Source organism: Stegodyphus dumicola, chromosome X1 (assembly GCF_044657685.1).
Source record: "Stegodyphus dumicola isolate Sdum_Otavi_A_Nest chromosome X1, ASM4465768v1".
NCBI lineage: Eukaryota > Metazoa > Arthropoda > Arachnida > Araneae > Eresidae > Stegodyphus > Stegodyphus dumicola.
Window position 1 is genome coordinate 240,178,324 of NC_140780.1, and position 24,998 is coordinate 240,203,321.

Sequence of the window (24,998 nt, forward strand, 5' to 3'; positions counted from 1 at the left end):
CAAAATGTGAAAGATAAAATGCGTTTCATTTAGTAAAGTTTTTAATAAATTAATTTATTAAATTTATACACACACATTTAATTTTAATTATATTTATACACACACATTTAATTTTAATTATATTTATACACATATTAAATTTAATTAAATTTATACACATATATATATAATTTGATTGATGAAAACTCAGTTTATATCACTTTTAACATAAATAACATAAAATATAAATTTCTTAAACATTTATCGTAGTTTGTGCATAATGTGATCAAACAGCATTAAAATGAATGCAATAATAGCAGAAACCAGACACTGTTCCACCTACAGGACTTTATGAAAAATAAAAACTTAAGAAGGAAATTCTGAAGTTTGGTTTATTTGCATAAGACTTGCATTAATAATGGAACAACTGTACAACAGATCAGATGCTTTTTATTTATTATTATTCTTTACTGATAACTTACCTGACCTTCCAGATCAGGAAGTAGTATATGTTGTGCTGCAGTAAAAAGGGCACAATTTAAATCTAGGATAATCACTCTTTACTTTAACACAGATAAGCAAATTACTCCAAGATATAATTTTACTTGATGCTACAGTTACACATTTTTGCTGTAAGCTGCCAAAAATATTTACCCTGGGTCATCTAAAACAGGTCTACATCAATTAATTTGAATAAAAGAGTTTCTACAGCAAGTTTTTGCCAAATTTCATAGCACCTGCATGTAGTATTTAGCAACTGTCTTTTACCAATGAGTTCAGCTGTACGCATATTCATAAAATTCTACTCAAGCTTATTAAGTAATTATTTGGCCATTACTCTTAATATCATTGATTGGAAATTTATTTATTTCTCAGCATTTGACAAGACATTTAACAGACATTAAAAATACCCAGAAACATATATTTACAATAAAGAATAAACAATGATGTTTTCATTTTTGATTAAAAAAAATTAATTAAAAAAAGTTACTTTTTTTAATAAATGGTCTTAAATGTGAATGTATGGAGGTAAATAGCAACATATAGTTAAACTTCCCATCATTAACACTGCTGCAGATGGCTAACACACATATATGGTCCATACAGATGCTTAAGCAAAGCTCCTTTTGTCAGCAGTGGGTTAAATATTTTAATTTATCAGTTGCAGTTATTTTAATCACTCAAAAAAATTGCCTTTATTTTTTACATCCCATTATAATAAACTAACCTTAATCACTACCCTTATCTCTAATTCTAAATAAAAATTTCTTTCAACATCAGGCTGATGGCATTAAAATTTCAAACTACATCAAATTAACCAAAATAGTTATAATTTGAAATGTTCAGGGGAAAAAGATCAAAGTTAAATCTTCTGCCTTTTTAAGTAAACCTGTCATTTCACAGACTGAAAAGGCATTGCATGTGACAGTGAAATTAAAAAATAAATAAATAAAATAACATCTTAAACACAAGTGTAGTTTAATTATAATTAGAATTTACTAAAAGCACAAATCATATGAAAAACACAATACATGAAATGGAAAAACATATTTCAATCAAAAATGTAAACTAACCTTTTTGATAGTCAAATACGTTTCTTTCTGAAATGCATTTAACAAAATTAGAGCTGATGATTCATGATGAGAAGACAGGATTGGAGCAATACAATCATGGAGAGCAGAGATCATGTACTATATTTAAAAAAATTAAACTGGTTTTTGAATAAAATTTAAAATACGGACACAAAACATGGGTAACAAAATCAGAAATGATTATACAAATAATGTTTTTTTATCTGGTATTTTTCAAGATGTTATTTCAATAAAAAAAGAGCAATTTGTAGAATGATTGTAAAATACTAAAATTATTCAATAATTATCTGGAAATTCTGACTTTTGGACTCTTAGAGACAATTCTTCAAACTGGCAATCTATGAATTGTTTGATTTTGAGATAACATATGCTTAGAGGGAAGCTTTGAGAATACTTTTCAGTTTCTGTACCCATGTCTCACAATGCAGCTACAATCAGAATTGAAATATCACCTTCTCACTATCTGAAAGTCTACAACAGAAGCCATAAACACTAAAATAATATCTTGTTTCCTTTTTCATTAAAAATAGAAAGTTCTTAAGAGAACTTGAATCATAGATGCAGATATCAATTCACATAGCTTCACACCTTTTATTTACCTCTCAAATTAAGAAAATGTATACCGCATTTACTTGCATATTTTCCTCCCCTTTTCCTACAAATTTGAATGCTTGAAAACTATGAGGGGAAAATTACAAGTTCTAATTACTATTATTATGAAATGACAAACAAAAGACACTAAAGACTATATTGTTTATACACTGTTTGTAATGCACTAATTGTATAAGACAAAATAATATAAAATGCATAATATAATTAGTGTACTTAATTTACACTAATTGTATTATATTATGCATTTTAAAGGACTCAATGTTAATATTATTCTATTTAATAACACAAAATTCTTTCCCAAGTGGATACATTTCACATTGTTACCATAAATTAGAAATTCCTAAATCATGCTGAAGAAACTAGGAGGAAAATTATGCTAGGGGGAGAAACATGCGAGTAAGCATGGTGTGTGTGTGTGTGTGTATATATATATATATATATATATATATATATATATATATACTAAAAATATTCATTAATTGATTATATTATCTCCTAAGTTTAATTATAGTAGGATTATCTTAAAAGAGTGAATCCATATTAGTAAGTTATATTTTGAAAGATGTTTCAAAGTAACTTGAAAGCAAAATGTTAAGAATGTTTTAACGGGGACTGGAATTAAATCATGAATAACAAAATTTCGATTGCAAAAAGGAATAAATTAAAGGCAAGAATTAAAGTAATTGTATGTAATCGTTGTCATTGATCGGAAATTAGTTGACTTTTCAAGGGGAACAAACCAACTCCCGTTCAATGAACAATAATTAATAAATAAATACCAAGGTGTTTAATCTTTACTCGAGCAATAAGGTTAAGCCAAACCGGCAATGCAAGTCAGGCCTAATATTGCCGTGAACAGAAGGAATTATGAGCCAATGCTGATATTCAAAGAACTTATTCCTATTAAGCATTTTAACCAATTCAATTTTGAGTGAAAAGCAATTTCTACAGTAGTAAATTTCTATAAAGCTCGAGTAACTGTCCTCCGACACCCTCGTGTTTATGCATTTGAGTTCAATATTATTTGTAAAAATTAAACATTGGAAATTGTCATTATGAAATATAATTCAAAGTAGTTGATATAAACATTAGAAAATTACAAAATACAAGATAAATAATGCAAACTTTGCAAAAACAAATCAAAAATAATATAAAAAAAAATATAATAAGAAAAGTGAATGTACATGAAGATATAAGGGCCAGAAAAAGTATTAATAAACTTACGTTCTTTCTAGTGGGGGAGTGGGCAAAGTGTTCTCTTCGCGTCTGACTCAGAAATGTAGTGTTTCCGAAAAATTCTTAGTGGCAGTGGGGGCTTTGAATAATATCAGTCGGTAAAACTTGGGTGAAGTAATTTATGGTAGTGGGTGGAACTCGAAATTCTTGAGGGATGTATTCTGTGGAGTCTTATTTGAGTGAAACCTTCTGTTAAAATTATTTTGAAAATACTAGTGAATGGAAATTAATTAATTTCTGGTTAATTGTCATATCAAAACAATAAAGTGTTTAAGAAAGGAAAAAAGGAATTTTCACTGTCAAAGAGCTATTTGACAGACTAAAGATTATGAAATAGGCCCATTTTTTTAGTAACAGCATAAGTCTGAAGGCAATTAGCTTTTTACAATATATACAACTGAGTAATTACATTATATACAAATCCTTCAAATGATAGTCATCAAACTTATACCGCCTTCTCAGGTTTAGGAACAAATTATCATATCCCTATCAGTTAAATGATTTAGAGTGAGTATTTAATGCCTGCTCTTTTAAGGCAATGGTTAATAAATCGATTGGGTATTAGGTTATTTTTGAGAATTTTAATAAGGAGAAAAGTTTCGCGTTGTAGATCTATTGTATCTGTGCAGATATTTTTAATTCGTTGTATTTGATTTATTATTGTATTGTTAATTACTTTTTTGGATATGTTGGAATTCCAATTTATTAATTTGTTAGTATTGAAATTGAAGTTTCTTGTTTTGTCAAAAAGTAAAATTTTTTTGTAGTTAATGATTTGAAGATCTAGATAGTCTATGCTATTTTGTGAATTATTAGTTTTATTAAGTGTAAGACAATTTGGATAAATCTCAGAGTGTTCAATTTCACAAAAATTATTAATTGTAATAAGGTCATCAATATATCTGTAAGTGTGCTTGTAGTAATTTAACTCTTGTGGTTGTAGATTTTTTTTAGAAGTTAAATTCTTTGATAAATAAAAATATATTACAGATTGAGGTGCTGGAATGTAAGCCCATTGGCAGACCTCTGACTTGCTTAAAAAGTTGATTTTTAATCTGATGTAGTTATGAAAAAGTATGCATTATAGGTAGGTTTTCCATTTGTTAAGAGTCATAATTGTGAGCATAACAGGGAAGAGTTTAAGCAGATCTAGTAGACTAGTATAGATTTCTTCTAGAGGAAGTGAGATATATAAGTTTTCAATGTCATAGCAGTTAATGTTTTGGATGTTAATTGTTTGAATGGCATTAATGACAGGAGTGTTATTATGGATGATCCAGCAATAGTTATGATTAGTGTTACAATCATTGAAAATGAATTTACAGATTTTTTTCAGTTGAATTGAAAAATAATAATCTACATTTTTCTTGTAATTGTTAGTCCCATTAGCTATAAATCTGAATTTTAATGGTGTTTTATGGGATTTGGGAACTGCATAAAGGTTAGTTAATCTGTTGTAGTTTGTATTTATATATATATGAAATGTAATTTTTCATACATTATTTGTTTTGTGCGCCGGGGCAACAGGAATGAGACAAATTTTGGAATATAAAGTGCTAGGTTTATTTTAGCATCCATCTCACAAGCGTTCTTTTTGTACCTTGAGCAGAAGTCCTATTTATACATATGTGTGCGTCTCGAGGCTCATCCAATCAGCGATATTAATTGAAATCACGAGGTGACGCTACCTTCTCATCAGGAGTGTTCTTAAAGACTTTATGTAATATGACAGATTTATGAGTTTGGTGATTTGGCGGGCGCCAACAGGTTAATATATTTTATACTAAAGAAAGGATTTCGCCAAAATTTAGGAACAGGGATTCAATTTAGGTAGAGAATCGGCAACACATTATTAAGCAATATTATTAGAATTTAATTTAATCAATTGATTTAAAAATATCATTACAGATTATCCCCCCCATCTGAAAAGGCTTGCAGTTGCGGCCGTTGACCCAAGACAGTCCAGATAGTGAGAGCAGAAATTTTAGTTATTAGGAAATTAAGTGAGTAGGAAAACTGATTGGATTTACCTCAAAACACAAAATGTTATATAAAATATGACATAAAATATTTGAATATAATTAATACAGTATATAAAATATAATAAATGATTAATGAAATTATAATATAGTAACTAAGTGCAGAACAAATAAAGCACTAATAACATATTGCTGGTTAGCTACGCGGCAATAGGAAATAGTAATATAACTGAATTTGTAAGTTGATATCTTAAGGCATGCCATTCACAGTTTGTGTATGAGTCCATACAATCATTAGAGTTGTCATTCAGGCTCATCTTCAGTCTTTTACTGGTCTTTGGAGATCTCCGGATCATTTAATTAGCGTTAGAATTATGGATCAGCATTGGCACTGAAAACATTTCACTTTTTATGTCACGATACTAGAGCTCTTATACTCTTGTTGAAAATACACATTTTGCTAGGTTTTTAACATATTTTGTCACTCTATTTTTCTCTTATTAATGATAACAAAACAAAATTTAACTTCCAACATCTATACCAGTTTTTTGTACATGATGCTGCAGAAAAATAAAATGAAATTCAGAAATTTCAACAACTGAAATTTAACTTTTTCAACTGTTGCTACAATTTATAACACAAATATAGGAAAACATGAGCTCAATGAAATGTGAGGGTATAGTAATCTACTTGTAGTATAGCCTCAATTGAGTGTTTCCCACGCGGAAAGTGCACTGAACCTGAAACTCAATTTTGAAGGAGCCCAGTAAAAGAAAAGGGCAGACAAACTTTGCAGGCACTGAGAGATAAATCAACTATTAAGGGGGACAACAGGATGAAAACTAAAAGAAGGGTTATGGATAGTTTATTGATTTATAAATTTTGATTTATTCATGATGTAATTTAAAGTTCTCAGGTGGATAATAGAACCTTAATTTTGACGCATGTACAATCTCAGTTGGTTTCTTCGTGTAAAAATTTTCCCTGTCGATTTCATAATTAACTTCAGATAATTTATTCATAATCCGATAAGGGCCTGAATAGGGTGAAGTCAATTTTCTAGTATTTGGGTATTCGAATTCCTCATTAAGGACAAAATCTCCAGGTTGAAATTTAGATTCTACAAATCTGATGTCATATCTAGTTTTATTCTTTCGGTGGTATTTGATAGTTCTTTTCTTTGCTAAAGCCCTTGCTTCATTTAAGGAAGGGTATTTATTTTGATCAATTGGAGATTCAAAAGGGAGGTTACCAAATAGTAAGTATGCTGGGGTGAACTTAGTTACCGTATGAGGGGAGTTGTTATATTCGATAACAACTTGCTCTAGCACTTTAGTCCATGGTATTGTTTTAGAAGAATTTACTTTACATTTTAGTCGACTTACTATTGATTGATTTACTCTTTCTACTTTACCATTTGTCTGGGGATGGTGAGATGAAGTTAAAAGTTGTTTAACATTATGCTTTTTAAGAAATTTTTTGAATCTAGAGGAAGTAAAGGCTGCATTCCTGTCACTCAGAATTTCTTCGGGGACTTGTATTTGAAATATCTGTTTTAGACAATTGGCATAGGTTTCTGAAGTTACACTTTTAGAGGGAAAAGCCCAGACATATCTTGTTGCATGGTCAATAACTATATGTAAATATTTTTTGTAGAATTATAATAATTAAATCCTCCCACAGTGTCGATAGAGAGACATTCGAAAGGTTTGTCGGTTGGGGGTACGTCTTGCATAAGACCAAATTTTTTCTGTTTTTTCTTTTTATTAAGTTGACAAGTATGACAATGTTTAACAAAATTTCCGATATCTTCGCTAATATGAGGCCAATAATATTGAGAGGTGATTAAGTTAAGCATAATTTTAACTCCTGGGTGACAAAAATTTTCATGGGTTTTATTCAACAATTTTAATCTTAAAGATTTAGGTACTACAATTTTATAAAAATTCTTTTTCTTAATTACCATCATATCATTTATCTCTTGGTAATTTTTTCCGCAGACATTATCAGTTTTTTGTTGTTGGATTATTTCATTTCTATCAAGTAAATGTACATAATGTTGGAGGTGCTGTGAAACAGGATGTCTAGAAAGCATGTCAGCTTCAATATTGGTAGAGCCCTTCTGATACTTTACTTCATAATTGAACATACTTAGTTTGAGTGACCAACGGAAGAGTCTACCTTTTAAATTTTTAACATTTTTTAGCCAAATGAGGGCCGCATGGTCCATATGTATAATAAATTTTTGTCCATGCAGATAGTAATAGAATTTGTCTAGGGCATCTACTATGGCCAAACATTCTAACTCAGTAATCGTATAATTTTTCTCATAATTTCTTAAAGTTCCAGAATGATATAATACAGGGTGAAGGACATCATTTTCATCTGGTTGTTTCAAAACAGCTCCAACAGCAGTTTGAGAAGCGTCAACAAAAATATGACATGGCCTACTGGAATCATACAATTGTAAAACAGGTTTGGAAATCAGTATTCTTTTCATTTCGTCGAAAGCTTTTTGACATTGGTCATCCCATTCCCACTTGACATCTTTTTTCAAGAGTCTGTTTAATAGAGCTCTAACAGTTGCATAATTCGGAATGAATCTATGATATACATTCACACTTCCCAAAACTCTTTGGTGTTACTGGGGTTTTTAAGTTTCTTAATAACTTCTATATTATGGTTATCGGGAATTATTCTACCATTTTTTATTTCATAGCCAAGAAATGTGATCTGATCTCTGGCGAACGCACCTTTGTTTCGATTCAATTTAATATGCTCCACTTTAAACACCTCAAATAAAATTTTTAAATGTTCTAAATGTTCCTTCTCAGAGGAAGAGTAAACGATTATATCATCAAAGTAACTGCAAGCGAAATTAATTTTAATTTTTGTTAATATTCGTCTAATTGTTTGTTAAAAATTGCAGGAGCATTTTTGAAACCAAAAGGGAGTCTTAACCATTCGAATAATCCAAAATTCGTGCAAAAAGCTAATTTCTCAGTATCTGCAGGGTGAATCGGGATATGCCAGAAACCAGATCTCAAATCAATTGTAGAAAATACTTTTGCTTTACTTAATTTGTCTAACAAAGTGTCAATGCGAGGAAGAGGGTTTGCATCTGTTTTAGCCAGGGAATTCAATTTTCGATAATCTATACACAATCTAGTTTTCTTACCTTCCTCATGTTTAAGTACTAAAGTCACGGGGGACGAATATGGGCTACAACTTTCTTTAATTATACCTGCTTGTAATAATTGATCAATTTGGGTCTTAATTTCCTCTTCTTCCATAGGGGATGTTCTATAAGGTCTTAATGATACAGGTAAATCAGAATTTAAATTAATTCGTTGAGGTTCAATATTAATTTTTCCTACATCATACCTTTTTTTAGAAAACACAGATGAATAATCATTTAACAATTTTTCCAAGTTATACTCTTTGTTATCGACAGTATTAGAAACAGGATTTTTCACATAAATGTTAGACTGAGAAACTAATTTCTTTGGATTTGTAGTCCGAGATTTACAGGTTGGAAAATTTCTTACATCATCATCATTATTAACACATGGATAAACATTTATTGTACCACCTTGAAGTTGGAGGTGTAGAGATATGGGTCGGCTGTCAAAATGGCAGTCATCATTAAGTACAATAGCTCTCTGTTTAATTTTTAAATTAGTACAATCAATACTCAACTCAAATAATTTGCATTCATAAAGTCCTAAAATTACATAATTCAAATTATTATCAAGAACAAACAAGGTAATTTGGTTACTAATCCGTCCAATTTTCATTTGTATACAACATATTTTGTTGAACATTATTTTTCCTTTAGTTTGGGTTACTGAAAATGATCTAACTCTTTGCACTTTTAAACGTAATTGTCTAGCTGTTTTGGAAGAAATTATTGATATGGTGGCACCACTGTCTACAACACACTCTAGACGTTTCTTATTGGGCAAATATCCCGACACCTTTAATAGTCAACTACTGTGAGGCGTTTCTGGGGTTGGTTCTATTGCAAGGGGCGTAACATTAGATGTATCAGATCTCTCCCCTCTGAAAGGACAAACCTGAAACCAGTGAAAAGCATTTGGGATTCTGTTCCGGGTGCAAAGTCTACAGGGACTGGGTGGCAATGACAATCTATTTTGAGAATTATAATTATGATGGCTTGTAAATCTTGGACCACTGAACCGATTATAAAAATTACTTGGTCTCTGAAAATGTTGGAAATTGTTGGGTCTAGGAAAATCTTGTTTTACAGTAGTTTCATAGCTTGAAGCTGAAATTCTACTTCTATTAAATCGATTGTAATCTTGGGGACTGTTCCCAATTGGAGTAACAAATCTGGGAGGTGCACTTTTGATTCGTTGATTTTCACTAATCTTAATAAGCTTATGGACATGAGTAAGCCAAGAGATGGGGTCAGAGGGTGCGTTGATCATCATTAAGGATTTTAATTCTATAGGAAGGCGATCCGTCAGACCCTCCAAGATCATTTCATGAGTTAGATTTAATTTTTTACCAATATCTAATTTTTTGCGAAAATATTGCGTTATGTCCTCTTTATGATTGTACTTGTAATTGGCAAAATCACCAAACGTAATTAAAGTGCGGTCGAAAAAATTTTCCTTTAAAATTTGGTCTAATTCCACATATTTAGTAATTTTATGGCAGTTTTTGACACATACGCTAAGTGCATTACCTTTTAGATATCGAGCTACATTATCAAGCTTCCACGTTTCATCTTTATCTAAATGAGTTTTGTTAAAGTACTCAAGCCATGAATTTATATCCATATCATTCTGCGCGTCAAAGGGAATTACACTTGTTTCAGGTTCAGCGCTAGCTGCCCTTAATGAATCATCAGGATCAAAGATGTTTTCATTAGCCATTATTCTCTTAATAATACTTTCATAAATAAAACTAACTCAAAAATAATACTCTTTTAAATTTTCCCAAAACGATATTAAAAACCAAAATACATCCTTTAAATACCAAATTTAAAATACATTTATACCAAAATAATACTTTTTAGAATTTTCAAAATAAAAACACTATTATTAAATCAGTAATTATAATTCAATAGTAATAATATCATTTGCATCGCCAATCTTTTTACTAATTGCTTCTGTTTGCCTTATTGTGACGAGAATATGAGTGATGAAATCGACACGAAAATACACATTTTTGTGCACTCTTGATTAGATTTTCGCAAAACACGATCAATCACCACACGAGCACAAAGCTCTCGAGAGCAACACAGAACGGCGTAGACGTAGGGAAAGATTTCCATCCTCAAAAGTAGGTCAACGGTAAGAGCACATTTGATGAACGACGAACTTTCGATGGAAACACAGATGACGCATCACAGGGGGCAGAAGGATGCTTCTCTGGACGTAAAATAATCTGCAGAATACCTTCTGTACAGGTAGCAGAAGGATGATTCTCTTGAAGCAAAAACGCCTAGAGAAAAATGTAGAAACATAGAAGTCGCACAGCGGCAAATTCATCTAAAGTGCGTAACATTTTATCCGTATAATCCTATCTTCTTTTTTAGATAATCCCTTTGAAGGTGGTATCCTACCGGCTTTCTGAAATGTAATTTCTCATACATTTGTTTTGTGCAGCCGGGGCAACAGGAATGAGACAAATTTTGGAATATAAAGTGCTAGGTTTATTTTAGCATCCATTTCACTAGCGTTCTTTTTGTACCTTGAGCAGAAGTCCTATTTATACATATGTGTGCGTCTCGAGGCTCATCCAATCAGCGATATTAATTGAAATCACAAGGTGACGCTACCTTCTCATCAGGAGTGTTCTTAAGGACTTTATGTAATATGACAGATTTATGAGTTTGGTGATTTGGCGGGCGCCAACAGGTTAATATATTTTATACTAAAGAAAGGATTTCGCCAAAATTTAGGAACAGGGATGCAATTTAGGTAGAGAATCGCCAACACATTATTAAGCAATATTATTAGAATTTAATTTAATCGATTTAAAAATTTCAAATTTTGTTGGTAGAAATTATTTTATTTTATATGATATTACAAATAAATAACTAAAATATTGAATCATATTTGTGAGTCCCGTCCCCACTCGTGTTTAGCGCCTTATTCACGGCCAAGTGCGGTTGTCCGTCTCCGCTCAAAGCCACTCCACAGAATAACAGAAGTTGCATTGCTCTGATCTTTTAAAAAGCCGCCCAACTCAACAGAAGAAACGCTGTTGGGCATTAAAATTGCAGCTTATCGGCAACTTGGCTTGAATTCCGGAGTACCACACTGGAGAAAATTTCACTTGCACCTTATTGTCGCGTGCTACAACAGTTATTAGATTGCGTATCATTTTCCTGCTACCCGTCAGCCGAGCTTTCCCTGCCAAAATGCCACACGATCGGGGAGTGAAATAGCACTGGCTGTTGATTGTTGTTTATTTATTGGTTGTCATTTTACACGACGAGTGTTGTGTAGTAACTATTTAGTAATTGCAGTGGTTGTGTGCAATTTGAGCTCACTCCTTCATTTATTTCTTTTGTCAATTTAAACTCGTGATTTAACTAATTAGTAAATACAACTCTATTGCAAAATAACAAACCTCATTATGTCTCAGAAGAAGCAAAACATAAGTGATGAAAATCATGCATTTAATGAAAAATGGAAATTAGACTATCTGATCTGCAACAATAATAATAAAATTCAGTGTATGATTTGTATGCAAGTTTTGTCGGTGAATAAGGAATACAATGTGAAATGTCACTATACTACTTTACATGAAGAAAAGTATAAAAAAATTATCGGTAAAGTAAGAAAAATTATTGCAGCCGAGTATAAAAAAAAAAAAAAAAAACCTAATACATGAAACAAGTATGTTTTCAAAAGTAAGTACAGATAATGAACAAAGTTTGGCTGCATCTTATGAAGTTCCTTTACTATTAGCCAAAGCAAAAAAACCATTCAGTGATGGGATTTTAATGAAAAAAATGTGCAGTTTCAATGGCTCAACACTTCATGTAGCCAAAGTTTGTGGAAGAGTTTGAATCTGTAGCATTATCTCACCATACAATATCGTGACGAGTAGATGATATGGGCGAATATGTTTCAAAACTATTATGTGATTGCAAATACTACTCAATATGTTTAGATGAAAGTATTGACCAGACAGATATCAGTCAATTATTTATATTTATTTGTTGCATTTCAAAAGATTTTACTATTACAGAGGAAATGTTAAATTTGATACCATTACACAAAACAACCAAAAGTGCTGATATCTTTCTAGCTGTCAATAAAACTGTCATAGACTACGGAGGATTTCAAAAATGCTCTTGCATCGTAACTGATGGAGCAAAAGCTACGTGGACGTGACAGGATTCGTGGGACTTCTTAAAGAAAATGGCATTGATTGCCCGTTGATTCACTGCATCATACACCAGGAAGTTTTATGTGGAAAATCTTTGCACAAACGATTTTTTGAAATCACACAAGTAGTTTTTAAAAAATTAGCTCTCAAAATTTTGCTCCTCAATATTAATCGAATTTGGTATATATTTTTTAATATTTCTTTTTTTCTATTAAACTTACTTGATTCCTTTTTCCAGAATTCGAAATTTAGGTTCTTTCAAAAAAAAAATTTGCCCTTTTTTATGCTTTATTTTTTAAATTTGTATTTTTAAATAATTTTTATAAATTTTTTGAAAAAATTTTGAATTATAACCTATAAAATTTTTACCATCATCCTTAAAGTAGACGTATTTTTAAGCATACCTGTAAAAAATTAAGAGTTTTTAATTCAAAATTTCCTAGGATATATGTGAATTTAGATATTGGCATGTTTTGAAATTTGGCATACTTATTATAAGTGATAATAACGCCAAATGTGGTTTACGCACTTTTTTAAAAATATTTGAAATGATGAACAATGGCTTTTTTTCTGCTTATGCACAATGTAAAAAGGGAAAGCAAACTATTTTGCCACATATTAAGAAGTTCTCCAAGTGAATTATTCTTAGCATAAATTGAAAAATATGTGGCAGGATAAATTTTTGAATTTCTCCGTAAATTTCGCACCAAATTTTATAAAATGTAATATTTAGGCATAATCCGAGTCATCGAATCTAAATATGGAAAAAAACCTGGCATGTCATTTCAGAAAAAGTCCGAGTTTTGTGTGAAAATATAAATCTAATAATATATATCCTAAGTCACGTTTTTGAAACATGAAAATGCAATTCAAATTTTATCAATCAGCCCAGTAGAATATGAGATATACACTGGTGTGCAAAAATTAAGGACGAAGTCGAAAAATTAGCATATCAGCTGAACGAAGAGGCAGAGCGGACAGAAAGACCAATCAGGAGGTTAAGTAAGGTGATGTACGGTAGCACATGCGCAGATATGCAGGTAGACGTAATGGGGGAGTGTCTGAGTAGAATAAAGCATGTTGTCGGTGTAAGATCAGTATTTCTGACAAAGATATTGCACGCCGTATAGCAGTTAAAATCACACCGAGTTGCTGCCTCAACGAGAAATGGCGAATAAACAATCTGTTAGACGACATCTGGATGCTTTTACCCGAGGTCGAATCATTGGGAAGTTGGAGGAAGGCCGCAGTGTGACAAGTGTGGCTGCAGAGTTCGGAATTGCTCACAGCATTGTTTCACGACTTTGGAGACAATTTCAAACTACAGGAACAGCTATCCTGGGGTTTAGTAGTGGTCGTCCACGAGGAACCACACCCGCAGATGACCGGTATATTGCCTTACAGGCCAGAAAGAACAGGCGGCAGACAGCGGGAGAAATCGCTAGACACACGACACAGGCGACTGGACGACCGATATCGCGTTTTACCGTGGCCAGAAGACTGCACGGTGGTGGTCTGTTTGCACGATGCCCTGTACGGTGTGTACTTCTAACGCCTGCCCATCGGAGAAGGCGTACTCTGTGGTGCCGGGAACACCGGAATTGGAGGGACAATGAATGGGGACGAGTACTCTTTACAGATGAGATCAGATTCAGTCTGAGTAACGATTCTCATCGCATACTCATCTGGAGAGAGCAGGGAAGCCGCAATCATCCCTCGAACATCATTGAAAGGGACAGGTATGGAGGTGGCGGTGTTCTCGTTTGGGGAGGCATCATGCTTGGTAGTCGTACAGACCTTCACATCTTCGACGCAGGTTCAGGCAACGGGACCCATTATTGTAACGAGATTCTTCTTCCATATGTGCGTCTTTTTAGAGGCACTATGGGTCCGCAGTTCCTTTCAATGGACGACAATGCACCATGTCATCGCACAGTAGCTGCCGAACAGCTCTTAGAGAGTGAGGATATTGAACGTATGGATTGGCCGGCACGACCTCCGGATCTCAATCCCATCGAGCATGTATGGGACTTTCTAGGCAGATGCTTGGCAGCTCGTACCTTACCACCAGTAACGATTCTGGAGCTTCGATTGGTGCTGCAAGACGAATGGGCAGCAATGCCTCAACAACTCATTGACACCCTCATTCTCAGCATGGGCAGACGCTGTGAAACCTGCCTAGCAGTCAGGGGAGATCATATCCCCTATTAAAGACCGGATGTTTCGTGCTGGACACCCATCACAGGGATGTTTCGGCCTTCAGTCGCATTGCGCTCCATGCTACTTTTTCAATAAAGCTTCTTTTTATCCCTCTGATTTCTCTTTTAGTAAGTGTTGCTTACATTACTCATGTCCTTACGTATTGGAGATCTTACGGTATTAAATGTGTTGATTTGGAAAGCTTTTGTACAAAGTTATATTGAAAAAACCGTCTCGTCCTTAATTTTTGCACACCAGTGTAGAACTGTCCCCCCTCCTTTTTTGCGCATTGTACACACTTGCACATTTTAATTTTATGACACGTTGTTTCTTTCAGTGAATATGCAACTTTTTCTGTTTGTTCTTTAACTTTTGGACAACAGCATTACATTAAATAAATGCACACATAAATAAATCATACAATAAAATCAACTCTCAGCATAAAAGCAAAATTTGTTATACCTAAAAATTTGTGCAGTTGCAATTAGTTTCAAACTCATAAAAGTATGCATAAGAACATAGTGACGCTACATTATCAGCAGGTTTGCTCATAGACGCAGTATATAAATCCCAGTTAAGAAATTTTTTGATAGAAGTAAAACAAAATAACACATGGGGGTCAATGACAAACATCTAATGAAATAAGTACTTTTTACTGCATGAAGAAATCCAAGAATACTGTATTACTAAACCTGATTTAGAAGAAAATGAAAATAATATACATGCTCCAAATCACAGTAAAATAGTTTCCCTGTGATGTTACTGCTGATTAATCAGTGATGATGCTTGGCATAAAATTCCCCACCCGTGCTATGAAAATGACAGCAGGTGAAAGCATTTTATCTTGAAATTTTGTATTCAAGGTGAAAATCAAAATGCCTTTGGACGCACCTTGAAATTCATCAGGATACAAAAGTTATGAAACCGGAATAAATATAGTCTGCCAGGTGAATCTGGACATTCTTGTATCCTAAATATGACTTTTCCTACTTTCAATACATATAAATACCCAACATTTGAACACTGCCTCAACTAAAACTTAAGTTCTCCTCCATAACAGTAAATTTCTTACATGTAAGTTTCTTAACATCAGAGCAAACTCTGTTAGAAAACTGAGGCATGAACAGCAATATTTATTATTAAGAATAAATCATCAGAATTTTTATTAAATTAATTATCAGAATTCTTATTATTCTTAGAACATATCATCAGATTAAGCATGCTCAAATTAATTCTTGTCACATCATTTTAAGAATTAGATGAGAAAATAAAGTAAAAAATACTTTGATTCGGTGAATATCAACTCCAGTTTCATAAATCTCAGCTATATAGGTAGGAAACACAATATGATGCCAATACATAAAACTGCAGTCACAAGCCTCTTTAATTCTACATAAAAAATAACAAACATATTTTTTGTATACTATAAAGCAATAAACTAATCATCAGACTAATAATACAACTACTGCATCAAAACAAAAGATGCACAATATCAATTAAATTTTAGTTTCTGTAAAATATTAAAATAGAATTATTTAAGAAAATTTTACATTAAAAACAAGAGAAAACATAGAAGACATATTCACTTTTGTCTAAGATCACATATAAAATCTAATTCTTTCATCACACCAGCAAAGCTCACTACTTCATCTTCCTTAAATGACTTCTGAAAATATGTGACCTGTTTTAGACATTCAGTTCAAGCCATGAAACTAATAAAAACAAAGTAATAAAGGGATTTTCTACAAACCATTTGCACACCAAGTGACATAGCAAGATATGTAATCAATCGCCTTTCTTTTGTGCCTGGACCATTTAATGACTTTTCTGCTAAAACTAAGGCAGATAAAACATCTAGCCGTCTTTCACTATACTTCTTTTCTGAGACTAAGCGTTTCTACAAGCAAAAAATATAAACGCATTACTTTTTTACTTTTGTTGGTTACCAGAAAAATCATGCTTAAAAATTTAGTTGTTTGATACAGTTTATAAACATAGCTTTGCCATTCAAACTTAAACAGCACAAATGCTCTAATATTTCTAAAAATATCTCCCATAAATAATACAATACGGTTCTGTTTTATTAATGCTATTATTACACAAAATCTGGAAATACACTCTGCTAGATGCTTATTTGAAACAATACATTACATGCATGAAAGTATTTTATTCTTAATTTCTGCAATACATATCTAAAAAAAAATTTAACATTGATGTTCCAACGTTTTTCCAGTGTAGTTAGATTATTTCAATGTGGCAAAGTGCATGGGGGCTATCTGCCTATGTGGAAGGATCCTTCATGGAGGATTCTCTTGCAGAAACTGATTTTAATTAATGTTACAGATGGGAAAAACCAACTATGCAGCTAGCTAGTCCCTTCACCTGGGATTGAATACAGGTCGAAATTCTAGTATTTAGCCATCTTAACCACTCAGCTACTGGTACAGTGCCAGGCATAAGAAATTTAGCAATGCGATTGACAGAGTTAGAATTGTTTACAACTAATTATATTATTTTTAAACATATAATACAGATCATTTTCATCAGTGGTTCCACAGAAACAAGCAAAAACAGATTTTAGTTTGTCAATACAGGATATTCCTGTTTTCCTCCCCATTTGCCTGAATATTTCAGCCCAAAAGTTTACACTACGCTTTCTTTGAGTTATAGTGACAAGCCGGATATGAATTATTATAGGAGTTAGAGCAACAAGAGTTAGTATAATATTCATAAATTTGAAGGACTAGTTTCAAAGGTTAAAATATAAAACCTGCTTACTTGCAGATGTGCAAATGACAAAAACCAGTGCTCAGGTATAAGAATGAAAGAAAAAAAGTCAAGCTACTGGCACAATCTACTGATGAAAAACATAAATGGCTATGAAATAATTTTCTTGAAAGTCAAGGATAAAGAGGGAATGGAATTGGGATTGTTAATGTTGGGAAATTTGCATTTCTCCTTTGTGGCTGTGCTGGCCAGAAAAAAAGTAAAATATATAATGCTGCAGCAGAATCCACAAGAAGTGAGGCGATGACTGTGTCTCCTCCTGATATGCTTTATTGATGTGGCCAACAGCCGTGAATCATTCCAGCATGGTGTGACGAATTCAAGGCATGGAAACCTGCAGTGGGATATGGCTATGCAAGAATAGATTGCAACAAGAATCTTAAAACAGTACCCTGGATAATTTACTATGCTACCAAGTACCTGCCTGGCTGAATGAACTGCATCTAGTAGACTCATATCCTGCTGTACCGTGGCTAAGTACGTTCATTTGTTATTCATCATATATTTTTACTAGCTGTCATAGTCTAACATGATACATTTATCTATTTTGTTAAATTCAAGGAACCCACACATTAAATCTTATGTTTTCAACTTACAGCAAGTGTATTTACTCCTTTGGTAGGGAACCACGTTTTACACTACTGCGTATCACTCTCAAGAACCTTCAAAAATTCAGAACAGCAGTTAACTGAAACAGAGATTTTTTTTAATGTGAAAAGCCTCCAGAAAATCTAATTTGACAACAGAACATGATTTTTGAGTAATTTCGGCTGAAAAAAATAGAAAATATGAATTTCTGACCAACAGTGTATGGATGTGTTTCTTTTTTCCTAACATATGCCTCATACTCCTTCGTATGAAATTTTAAGGTTAATTTGACCAATGTAAATTAAACGACACTGGCAAGGAACCCAGTATATACCCCAGGAGATCATATTTAGAATGGTGTCCTTAAGTATGGAACTGCAAATTTCATTGGCAGAAGCAAAAATGAACTGAAAGTTGAATTTCTGTAAAATATAGGCAATTTTACTGCTAATCGATGAAAAGAAGGAAATGACAACAGAAATCTTATCATCTCCTAACACTGTGCTTTTTGATGTGATGAAATGAGAATTTTTACCAAGTGATTAAAAAAACAATTAGCAATAAAATTGTGCATATTTTACAGGAATTCAACTTGTTTTCTCTTTCAATAAAATTCACAGTTCCATACAAGGCGGCATGTGACACCTCGACTGACAAAATGCAACTATTTCAAGACAAAATTTGCCAGGGTATAACTTTTGTCAAACTAAACTTATACACTCAATTTTTTTCTTTATTTAAAATACATGAAATATAAATTAAATGCCTAATGTTTTTAAAAACTAGTTGTTTAACTTCACTTACCTTTGACAAATCTCTTGTGACAGTGTGTTAGTTTGGTACACTTTTCTTAATTACTTCACCAAAATTCTTCAAATGTTGCATGATGGTGAAAAACATATCATTTAAGAATAATAAGCAGTATTTTACATTTTACTTTAAAAGAAAAATATTAAAAATTAGTAAAACGTTTTGGAAAAAAAAATTAATTTTTTAATATATCCAATAATACTAAAGCTCGTAAAATTTACGCCCTGCATACTTTCAAAGAAGTAATTAAGATCATCAACTGTTAAAAATTTAAACCTTCTAGGTTGAGCAGTTTGAAGAATAGTATTGAAAGTTAAGAAAAACACATTTTGAGGAGGGGGAAATGTTTAACCCTTTCCGGCACGCTACCTTTTAAAGTTGGAGTTTTGATTTAAAAAAAAAAAAAGGGTAGGCAGTCTAATTAGGGCTAGAGGAGTACACAAGTAAAATTTTGTGAAGATAGCACTTATCGTTTATTTCTGTCGAAAAGAGTGCTGAAACAGCATTGTTGTCAATGAACTGACCGACAAGATGAAGAGAAACAAAGAATACAGACTCTCAGTTGTCCTTGATTATCGGTGACCATGGTCTGGGCACACCTAGGGTTCGCAGTTTGATTTCAGTCAAATTTCAAGGTAAAAATGTAAAACTAATATACAATAAGGAGATTAGCATACAGTCAAAAAAATAACATAGAAATTTCTTTTCAAACAATTCCTTTCATACCCTAAAAAAAATCTGGAAGATTTCTTTGAAAAATGAGGGTCTTAAAAAATTAACATGGCTAAAATATATGGGCTGGTTTGTGTTGAGCTGCCATCTACTATAAATAAAAAAGGTTCAGAGCAATCTATAAATCCTTTTTCATTCAATTTTACTGTGGGTACAGAAGAAAATTTTTAGGTGTGTCCAGACTGGACACACTGTGCTGCAAAGGGTAAACTCTAAGTAATTTATTAAAAAAAAAAATTCATTTTTATATTTTCCTGCACCATAATCATTTTGAACTGACATTTCCACGTCAAGTTGCTTTTATTTTATTAATTTAGTTTTCTTTCTGGCCATTTTAGAAAGTTTTGGTGAGCGAGATGGACCTCACAAATTCTATCAATCTATTTTTACAAAGATTTTACCATATAAAATCCTAGTTGTATTCCTAATAGTTCCATTATTTTATTGTGGCTTTGTACACTATCATTAAAACATATTACCACATCTCACAAGCCTAATTTTAATGTGATGACACTCACAAAAACAGTTTTGGGTACGAATGTCCAGAGGCAATTATTACCACTTTCATTTGAGTTTAGAGTTGTTCTATGAGTGCACTTTGACAGAATTTTTTTGTAAGAGAGACTTCGGAACACATTTTTAACATCTAATATAATGGATTCTGGCAAAGCATGTTATGGACATAGTTTTTACCAATTCATATGGCTTTATTGTAGCCACACCCAGAATCATCATGTGTACGGAAAGGCCATGCTCAGAATTTGCATGTGTCGACAATTTGTTGAAATAAATTGCCCATATAGATTTCACCATCTCATCTAATGCAGTATTGATACTGCAACAAATTGTTAAACCATAATATGTTTGCATTGTCATGATTTCAGCTTTGCTTAAAATGAGATTGAAACTGAGATTAGATTCTGCCCAATCAGGATTTATTAATGTCTTTTCTGCAAACATTTTGCAGCTAAAGGAAGACAGAAATATATTTAATGATATTTTCAAATAAATTCAAATAGTTTAATATCTATTTAGCAGCATACATAAGTAAAAAATATGTGCACTAAATTTCATAATGGTATGTCATATTACTGCTAGAATTAGTTTTACAAGTATGCCACAGAAAATTGCCTGGAATTTGAAAGTATTAACTAATAATAATAATAATAATAATAATAATAATAATAAAAAATTAGTAGGAAGAAGACACATTAAATGATACAAAAAATGTTAAAACAAATTTTATTATGTAAGGATTAAAAGATTAATTACAAAAATCAATGGTATTTTGGTGAATATAGATATATTACATGAATAGTTTAGATGACAGACTGTTATTTTTTTTATTTTTCTCCAAAATGACAAATAAGATATTTAAGAAAGAAGAAAAGGTTTAAAAGTTTTTTTTTTTTTTTTTTTTTTTTTTTTTTTTTTTTTTTTCTGTATGAGAATGGGGAGGGAATTTACTTTCGTTCAATATGCACTGCCCATGTGCATGCGAATCTCAGGATTCTCAAAGTTACTGAAAACAAAAGATGCTGGAAAACAGCTTTTCCTTTCTGAAAGACAATGTGATTGGCGCTGTGAGAATTGGCTCTACACCAGCTGAAAGGATAAATTATTATGAGTTTCATGAAATATGACATCACTCTTGAATATGAAAAGTAATTTTAGACACTTTTAATGATTAGATTTTTTTGTGTGTGACAATGTTATCTGTATTTCATGAATTTGTTTTTGAACTGTGGTTTTCGTTTGGTTTCAGATGTAAATATTAATAAATTTGAATTTAAGTGAAAGATTTGGAATCTTCTTTTAGACTTTGACACATGCCTCAGTTCTGGGCAGGGAAATATTTGTTGTTAGAATCTACTATTTCATTTCCTTCTTTTTTTGGAATATCTATCATCCTTCGACAGGACTGAATAACTGTAAGTAAACATCCGCTCAGTACTCCTCTTACCTTATTATCTATACAGATGGCTCTAAAATGGAATTAGGATTTGGGTGTGCTTGTATTACCTTACAAAACCAAAAAATTACACTAAAAGCATGTCTTGCCAAAGAAAATAGCATTTTTCAAGCTGAACTCGTAGCAATAAAATTAGCAATTGATTATTCAATAATTAACAACTAGCAGCAAATAAATATCTTTACAGATAGTCAGTCATCAATTCTAATGCTCCAAAATACTAAGCATAAACCTGAATTGATTCAACAAATTATCGAAAGCACCTTACATCTTCACCTATCTCCAGGAATCTCATGGATCAAAGCTGATGTTAGAATCATGGGGAACGAGGAAGCTGATACAGCTGCAAAATCATCCATAACATGCAATTATAACTCCAATAATACAGCATCCTTGGCCAAAATCCTACCTTAATTTCATCTTGGAAAAATTAAAACAAATATCTGGGAAAATGAATGGCAAAATAACGACTGTATGAAATCGCTCCTCATGTTAATGAACAATGCACAATGGTCAATCACTACATAAATTACTTTCTCACAGGACATAGACCTATTTCATATTACCATACCATTTCATATTAAATTGCCTACCTCAAATGCAAATGCTCGTCTTAAATTTGCAATCAAGAATAAACATTTCAGAAAGAAAATAGAAAATAGCATGATGTGCCTTTCACCCAGAGGAGAAAAACTTTGTGCTAATTAATTAAATACAGCTCAGTTACCCAATAACTCCAATAATTATAACCTCACAGATTATAATTCTATTGTGAATTACAAATAAATTTTACCATTAGGAATTATGAATATACAAACATACACTACAAAACATGAAATATGAAAAATATGATCTATTATAAGAAAGATCCTAAAGATTTAATATGATTAATTATATATTATGATAAAATTCTGCAAAAAAGAAAATTGTATTTGTAATAAAATTTGTACAGTCAAATACCGAAAATTCGCCGACCTGAAATCCGCGTTGCCTCTTAAAATATAAACATTAAGTTTATAGGCTCCAGAACCCACAACATAGAGTATGAAATATCAAAGAAAAAATACTTACTGAATAATAACATCATAATTACCAAATAATGACATCATAATTACCGAATAATAATGAGTCATAATGGAAATAGCAAATTATTGACATCATGATAAAAGTGTTTTCCCCTGCAATCTGCATCGAGGTAAAAAAGCAGACGATTCAACTCAACTCTTTATTTCAAGTTCACGATTCATGTTGTTGTATTTTCTAAACTTTGTTATTTCATGAGATTGTTTAGTGCTGCCGTTTTTTTATCCGTATATTTTGTGTATAATTTAAGAATATTTTAAATTTCAGCCCTTTTCAGCACTTAAATGACAGATAAAAAACGCACTCATGATTTTACTGCTTGCAACATTGAAAAACATAAACACGTTGCATTGATGGTGATGCAAAAAGTGGAAATTCTGCGAAAGATGGAGGCAGGTGCTACTCCTCGCTTTATAGCAGAATCGTAGGAATAGCGACACGGACTGTGTATGATATACGGAAAAATAAAGAAAAACTGTTGAAATTTTACAGCAAGAGTGATTCTAACACCGGAATCTGAAACCGGAAATCTTTGCATGAGGCAAAATCAGCAAACCTCGATGCTGTCTTGTACGAGTTGTTCCGGCAGCGGCGGAGTGATGGGGTACCAATTTCAGGACTGTTCCTGAAAGAAAAGGCGAAGCAGATTCATGCTGATTTAAAAATAGAGGAGCTGTGCAATTTCAGCAGCGGTTGGCTGAACAGGTTTAAACAGAGACATGGTATACATTATCTAGAGCATGCGGGGGAAAACTTTCAGCAGATAAAGATGCTGCAGAGGAGTTTTTATTGATGAATTTTCTATGTTAGTGGCAGAAGAAAATCTTAGCCCAGAACAGGTTTTTAATATGGACGAGACTGCACTTTTTTGGCGATGTTTGCCAAGAAAGACATTTGTGACAAGCAAAGAAAGTGCACTGTCAGGGGTGAAAGATGCTAAGAGTTACCATTTTAATATGCAGCAACGCAGCTGGAACTTACAAATGTAAACCAGCGGTAGTGGGTAGTGGGTATGTCTATTGAATACATCCCTAATGCTTTTAAATATCCCTGTAAGCACTAATGTGAATGAATACTAATATAATATAATCAAATTATATATGTAATAATTAATTTACATAATAAATTATTGTAATAGTGTATAATAATTTAATTAAATGTATCTAATACACCTTATTTATTTTGCACTTTTAGTCTGAATATTATGATTTATCTTTTCTGTCCTCAAATCTGCACAACCTTTGGTCCCAAGCTTTGCGGATTTCTGGAATTCTACTGTACTATCAAAATTCTGGAAATAACTCCAAAGTTTGTAAGTGCAAAGGTACCAACTGTAAACATTTATTTATTACATTCTAAATTAATAAAAATGGAAGTGTAATAGGGCTATACCCATTTACTTATAGGAAACATTGGGTGCCCTATTACATTTCTACCTGTAAGTAAACATTGTTTAGAATTGTATTTTTACTATGGATGCTTTAAAAGCTAAATGCTCTGAGTATAGAAGATTCTTTATTAGAGCTTCAAACAATTTTGAGAAAGATGAGAGTAATTTAACCAAGAGTAAAAAAATTACAAAATAAAGAAAAAGTGAAACCAATGCCAGAAGTTGAACAAACGATTAGAGAAGAGCCTTTTTAAATTTGAAAAAAGTGAGGATATAATTAACAAAGAATTTGATGAATCAGAAACTTATATAGATAAATGGAGAATAATAGAAACTGAGTTAGTTAACCTTTTGAATAAGAAGATGAGCAGTTTTAATGGCTGCTGATATGTCTGTTTCACAGAGTACAATTCTTTGTTATTCAAAACTTAAATTGCCGACTTTTGATGGTAATGTAAACAATTGGTTAGGGTTTTGCGTTAATTTAAAAAGATAGATGGTGATTGTAATTTGGATAATGATGACAAGTTTGCATATTTATTACAATCTATGAAAAGAGGATCACCTGCCGAAGAGTTAATTAAAAGCTTTTCCCTTGGGGTGGTGATAGTTACAACAAAGCTTTGCAACAACTTCAGTTACGTTTTGGCATAGTGAGTGAGTGAGTG

General features: G+C 32.2%; 1 protein-coding gene across 4 annotated transcripts in view; it reads right to left on the reverse strand.

Moving 5' to 3' along the window:
* SWIP (strumpellin and WASH-interacting protein) overlaps window positions 1-24,998 on the reverse strand; it is a 228,808-nt gene that overhangs the window by 101,793 nt on the left and 102,017 nt on the right. For all 4 annotated transcript variants that reach the window (XM_085807262.1, XM_085807263.1, XM_085807261.1 and 1 more), the window contains 4 exons: window positions 16,719-16,865; window positions 16,555-16,634; window positions 16,252-16,357; window positions 1,554-1,670 (listed from right to left, as the gene is read on the reverse strand). In XM_085807262.1, the coding sequence (XP_085663388.1) occupies window positions 1,554-1,670; window positions 16,252-16,357; window positions 16,555-16,634; window positions 16,719-16,865 (450 nt within the window). The remainder of the gene's footprint in view (window positions 1-1,553; window positions 1,671-16,251; window positions 16,358-16,554; window positions 16,635-16,718; window positions 16,866-24,998) is intronic.